The following is a 6,555-nucleotide window of genomic DNA, read 5'->3' as shown; positions in this document are numbered from 1 at the left end:
CGGGTGCTACGGCCTTTGTCAGGCAAAATGATCGCCCTTAGCTGGCCGTACCTCCTGGGACTTTGCAAGACCCGAAATATAAATGAATATGCATGTACATATATGTCCCCGACCAACCATTGTGATAGTAACATTGCACGGCAAAACGATAATTCTAACGAATACGCATTGCTCTAATACTGTACTACCCTTGTCCTCTCAACTGCGTTCTGCATTTTCTGTGGACCTTCGAAAGAAAGAGCAATGTTCTTTTGTCGCAGGCGATAACTGAGACGACAGGCTCGTTTGCCAGTGCTCTCAAACGTATTCTTCCTTAGCGTTATTTTGCGTTCATTTTAACCTGCCCTGTGGAAAAGCAAGATGAATAAAGTGTTTTCCCATTTAAGACGCCCTGGCGTCTCATGAAGGCTCGCACAATTTTCGCCGTCATAACCTCGAGCTATGGCTCGCCACTTTGTAGTCTGCCTGTTGTCCGTGTCAATGGCATGTACGGTCACAGGCAGCACCCTTGCCTCCAGCAGTGAGTATTATTTGTTCTGTGTGTAGTACGACGTTCGAATTTAAATTTGCAGTAGCGTAAACGCACAATATTTATTCGAATAGTGACAGTGTTCTATGCTCATTCGCTGACGTTTGCTGTGGACACATCTCAAAGTGAACATGCATACATTTAAAAAACAAAACTATTCGTTTGTCAACGTCGCCGCAAGTAGAGCGGTCTTAATCAGAGTGATTTTGATTAATAACGGTACTCATGCAACCGGCCACGACGTTAGCAAACGAATTGTTTAGTTACTTTGATGTGTGCATGCTCATTTTGAGATATTTGTTCGGGGTGAGCTTATACATTTTCGCGAGATATACATATATGTATACATATATATCTCTATGTATGTATGTATGTATGTATGTATGTATGTATGTATGTATGTATGTATGTATGTATGTATGTATGTATGTATGTATGTATGTATGTATGTATGTATGTATGTATGTATGTATGTATGTGTATGTGTGTGTGTGTGCGTGTATGTATGTATGTATGTATGTATGTATGTATGTATGTATGTACGTACGTACGTACGTACGTATGTATGTATGTATGTATGTATGTATGTATGTATGTATGCGTGCATGCATGCATGTATGTATGTGTATGTGCGTGCGTGTGCGTGTGTGCGCGCGCCTTAACGTTTGTTGCTATCTCTAGCAACACTCGAATTTAAATTTGCAGTAGCGTCAGTGACACTTTTGATGTCAGTGATATCTGCCAGCTGTGAAACTCACGAGTTAACCAACATTTTTCTTCATCATCTGCAGTAACAGAACCAGAGGAAAGACATTTTTGCTAATTCACAAGTTGGAAATTATCAGTATATGCAACACTTCAGATCCTGGTATAGAGCATATATAAAGCATGTCGGTCTTTTTTCAACCCGAGGAATCTAACAGGGACTGTCGGCGCTTGCTGTCCGTGTTTTAATACACTTGACACAATTTCTATAAATGTACCCCTTCTTTTATACAACATGCGTTATGCAGCCAAATTATGCGGAAATTCTGACAGGAGTGCTAATTAAGCTTATACGAAACAGGAACTTGCTTCGAAACAGGGTTCACCGTATGTACTATTTCGTTTTGCGTCTATTGACTTTTATTTCTACTTCGCAGGCAATTTCGCCTATGACTTCAAAAAAGAACCTACAGACAACGCAGGCAAAAGAAAGACGTGGACAGGACCAGTGCTTACAGAACAAGTTAGCACTTGTCCTGTCTACGTCTTTTTTTTGTCTCCGTTTCGTACGCACTACTTATATGAAGTCATGCATCTTTAACAACCTGCCAAAATTGCCGCACCTGTCAATTTTGTGTATAAGTTTACAGCTCCCATTATCCATCGTGGTTGCAATAGTTCACGATAAACACAAATAAATAGTACAGAAAGCCTGGAAATAAATAGGTTAGATACACTTGTAATAGGCAACAGGTAAGCAGAAGCAGGACTTACGCATGACACAGAAAAGAAAGAATAAATACGGATGTATATTGCCATTTTTTATGTACTTGTATTGTATTTATTTATTATGTCGTGTAAATTTCACGTGTAAAGTGCTAAGTTTATATTATTCATTTTTTATTGCTTAATAGTTACGTGATGAGCGCTCTTTGTATCTCTACATAGTGCCCACCTGCTATGGTCTCAGTATATACTGGCAGTAGTATAAATAATTTAATAAATAAGTAATATTAGCTTGAGGGCATCTAACGAAAAATATCCGCGCATCATTTCTATCCCGTGGGTTTTTACTCAAAACCTGGCGCTACGTACGTGCTATTTTCTATTGAACACCACAGTCTCCCCGCACAATGTGAATCACAAGAAAAGTAACGGTGGAAATATCTGTTGAAGGGAGCATTGTGCCAGGTTAGCACGCACTAAGATGAACCAGCGGTCGGATAAACTCACGAGTGCACCGTACTTTTTCACATTCACTAGGCAGCCTCGGGCAATCTGCCCATCAACGATCTGGTTCTAGCAGCAGCGTGGCGTTAAGCAATGATTTCGGATTGTGGGGTCTGCCGAATCAGCGACCGCATCACCTTCGGTGGTCGTCGCCATCGTCGATTCGACGTGACTGGTACCAGGAGCAAATGTGGACCCCGTGGCAGTGGTGGGACCCGCAGCAGATGTGGATGCGATGGCAGATTCCAGAGTCGTGGCAACAGCAACAGCAGCAATGGGTCTTCTACTGATAACTGCGATTACCATCGTTATTAAGACGATCGCTTTGACAATGTCAATAAAGAAGTCAAGGTATGTCCAGAGAAAGAATGACAGTTGGAGTCATTCCACACATCGAAGGTGGATGACCAGTGTAGTTAACGGATTCACTTCCGCCTGTTCTTGTTGTCGACGTTTAATAAAAGCGCGCTGCTCCTCGGGCGTGGTAACAATGAGCTGTCGACCCATACTTGGCACGCACGACCGCGCCAACGCAGGACCTATTCTCGACTGACGCGGCGAAACATGCACGCAAGGCATATCGCCGCACTTGGGTTTTCTGCACAGCGTCCAGGATCTGACCCCCGGTTTCAGATCGGCCCACGTTTAACCAATAGAAGACGTCGTGTGATAACGTCATCGGGTGACGTCATGTAGTGAAGTCATTTTGTGACGTCATCATCATTATGTTGTCGCTTCTTCGTATAAGGTCACGTTTCTTTTTCTGTTCGCAGACGTACGCCCAAAAAGAGCAAGTGTTTCTCTTACAGCTCTGCTGTAATATATTCCCCTTTCATCCCGAAATTTTCGTAGGGTAGAACAAATTTTCCAATGTTCTTTTCTAGCTAAGAGGCTATTGAAAAGCATGCAAAAGAATAAAGGAGACTGTAGGTACAATGCTTTTCACGGGAGAAACATGTCCAGTATGCTGGTCACTAGGATTCATTTGTTTCAATTATGTGTACACACATTCTGCTTTCTTCCTTGAAAAAATGTTGCTGTTGGTCCTGTCAGAAAGTTAATTGTCTTTTAAAATACAACAATGGTTTGTTTTAACCTGAGAACAAGAAACAATTTCTATCGGCTGTCGCGCATAGCGTTCAGCACCACGAAGGGGGAAAAAGCTAGGAGGGAACGCACTAAGCGTCCACAAGCCAACTTCCTACGACGACGCTCTCTCCTCGTGCTCCAGGCTCTTGGTAGAATTCCCAGCGTGCTCCTGTTTCATTTTTTATGGCTTGGCTTCAAGATTGTCACGTGACACCCTTCCTAGTTTCTTTTATCTCCTCCATGTTTAGCACAATGCGCGCCAATTGCATCCCAGTGTTCAGTGCACTGGACAATAATATAATCTCGCATTGCGAGCAAACTTCTGATTACAAAAGCTACCTTTCTTGTAACATTGTTTCAAGAGGACATGAATCAGCTCGCGCGGTTTAAGTTATTTGAATTACACGAACTCCTCAAATAATTTGGTATGCTTGACCACACCGCGCGCGTTTCCTCGGGGATGACGCCATTGCTCTGATGCGCCCCCATAAGAAAATGAGGCTGAAGGAGAAACTGCATTGAAAAAGACATTCCTCGCCTCTTACACAAGCTGTAAAAGTGGTTTCGGCTTCCAATGTGACTTTCCTTGCTTTTCTGCTTCACTTTATTTGTTATGTCCGGTACACTGGTCGTGGGGTCGGAAAGGGATATATATGTCTCTCTTACCATTTTTCTTGTACATGACTGCAACATGGGGCACTACGTACCTGTATTACGGTGTCTTGGTTTCGTTAAACGCGCTCGCATTTATGAGGAGGTAGCCACCTTTAAGGTAAAGGCATAATAATAATAATTTATTATCTGAGATTTAACGCCCCAAAACCACTATATGATTATGAGAGACGCCATAGTGACTTGACACTTGACTAGCTGGGCACCTTGCCATGACAGCAGCATGATGTGACTCGACAGTGTATTTTACTACCTCAACGCGAGCCTCAATAAAGGCGCTGCTGGGTTTCCTAAAGTCCACAGGATGATGACACATCATCCTGTATGTTTTACATATACATATATAAGCCGACGTAGCAAATCTGAAACGAAGAACTTTGAGTTAACAGGCACTCTCCGCCGTGCAAGCGAAGCGTGAAAGTACACAGCAGACAAGCTTTGCCATCTATCGACAGGTAGTAAATAAAACACGACCAGTAGCAATCGTCTCTTTTGCCAAAAGATGGCACGTAAAGCCTGAAGAACAATTATACATTGTTGGAACTGCACAATCCTTCCTCTGCCACAGTGCTTCCGTTCCGATGATAGTCGGTGTTTGTGTTGCCTGCGTCCCTTCTCTCGAGTCCCCGTCCGCGCTTGCCTTTGTTTCTTAGAAACGGTGGTAATGGGTTCATACAGTAAAAGGGCAGTTACTCATATTGCGCTTTCATTTATAGAATTTCTATATTCCAAGAGATACTACGCCAACATGGAGAGAAAATTACTATGGGACAAGCTTGAAAAGACGATAAATTCTTAACACGGGGTATCTCTTCAAGCCAACATGTCCACAACTAGTCTTGTCTTCTTCAAAAAAGCAACACTGCCTTGTAGAAAACAAGACCACTTCACGAAACGTGGGCTTCAGCGACAGACTGTGTCCAAAGATTTGTCATCTATTTAGCCCGATAGCACAGAAGACTAGTGGTCATCCATGGCCGCATCTGGTTTGTACACATTGTAAGTGAATGAATGTCGACACGCAGATTAACTGACTTAGGAATGCTGGGTACCCTAATAAAGTAATATCCACAGAGTCATCGAAATTCCCTGGAAATTTAAACACGAGAGGAAGTGAAAGCATACGTTACACGTTACGCACAAACAGAAAATGAGCAAAACGAAATTGCACTGATCCCATTTACAGTTACATCTTGTCGCACAAGCTCTCGAGAGGGCACGTCAGCTGTATTCTGCCCTGTAGATTGGCGGGGAGCTTGTAAACGATAGGAAGTACGTTGAAGCTACGTGGCAAATGATCCATACTCAAGAAAACAAGCCACTACGTTCATCTCATACGTTTTCAAGGTTGTTTACACGATTCCAAGCGAGCGTTTTCACGTCCACGTAACATAGATGCGCTGGTGTTTCAACGTTTGTCTGAAAGAACACCTTAATCACAAAACATAAACTAGTTTTTCCTTTGCAAGAAAAATGGCAGCGCAAAACAACACAAGGAGAGACAGGTACACGGGAGAGAGAGAAAGACATAACTCTAGTTTTGTCTTTGCTGGGGTCAAGGGAGGCAGGGGCCGGGAAACTAGCCCTACCACAGCCCCCCTTCCTTAGGCGGCGGTCAGAGCTTGGGTCTTGGCGGTGTCTTCGGGGACTGACGCTAAGTCCCGTGTATAGGGCCAGTCCCGTCTACCTGTCTGTCCTTGTCTTGTATTGCGCCAGAATTTTTTCGTCAGGACGTCATGGACCAACTAGCCCAAGAAAACGTTTTGCTAAGCCACATTCTTTTCCAACTTGGCGATGCTTTGCCGAAATTGCTGAGGCATGGTGGATTTCGGGCGCACATCGGTTTTGTTCCGACAGATGGACCAGATGACTACGTAAATCGGCAAACAATACAATATTGTCATAGTAACAACTGGACAACAGCCAACAGCCGAGCTGACAGCAGAGCTACTGCGATGAAACAGAACGTCCACATCTTAGTCTGCTTTCACCTAATGCTCCACATGCAAAAAAAAATAAAGCTGGATCGCATTGTAGCGGCGCAACACGCAAAAATGCACTCAATCTTAGGGGTAAATATCAAGAAAAGTGGAAGACGATTCAGCGAGCCCTCTCTATTATTGCATAAGAAAGAGCTCTCTCAGATTTTGCAGCGACATGAGCACTGCAGCTGTTGCACAGTGTACGATTGACCCTGCTTGCGTGTACGCATACTTTTTCTTCGTTTTTTTTTTGTGCGTTCATCCTCCTTTATATAGCATTTTCTTGCATTCAAGAGCATCTGCAATAATATTTTTTTTTACTGTAAACGTATCTCTCCGAAACTAACC

The 6,555-nt window shown here is 43.2% G+C and overlaps 1 protein-coding gene across 1 annotated transcript; it reads left to right on the top strand.

Annotated features, from left to right (window-relative positions):
- The first annotated feature begins 335 nt into the window (after positions 1–335).
- Positions 336–2,958, top strand: LOC119400306 (uncharacterized). The gene is made up of 2 exons (XM_037667335.1): positions 336–520; positions 2,498–2,958. Exons 1-2 carry the CDS (start codon positions 442–444, stop codon positions 2,752–2,754), a joined length of 336 nt encoding a protein of 111 aa, XP_037523263.1. The 5' UTR covers positions 336–441; the 3' UTR covers positions 2,755–2,958.
- Positions 2,959–6,555: the final 3,597 nt, after the last annotated feature.

This window comes from Rhipicephalus sanguineus, chromosome 7 (assembly GCF_013339695.2).
Source record: "Rhipicephalus sanguineus isolate Rsan-2018 chromosome 7, BIME_Rsan_1.4, whole genome shotgun sequence".
NCBI classification, from domain to species: domain Eukaryota; kingdom Metazoa; phylum Arthropoda; class Arachnida; order Ixodida; family Ixodidae; genus Rhipicephalus; species Rhipicephalus sanguineus.
This window is presented reverse-complemented; position numbering and strand designations above follow the sequence as displayed.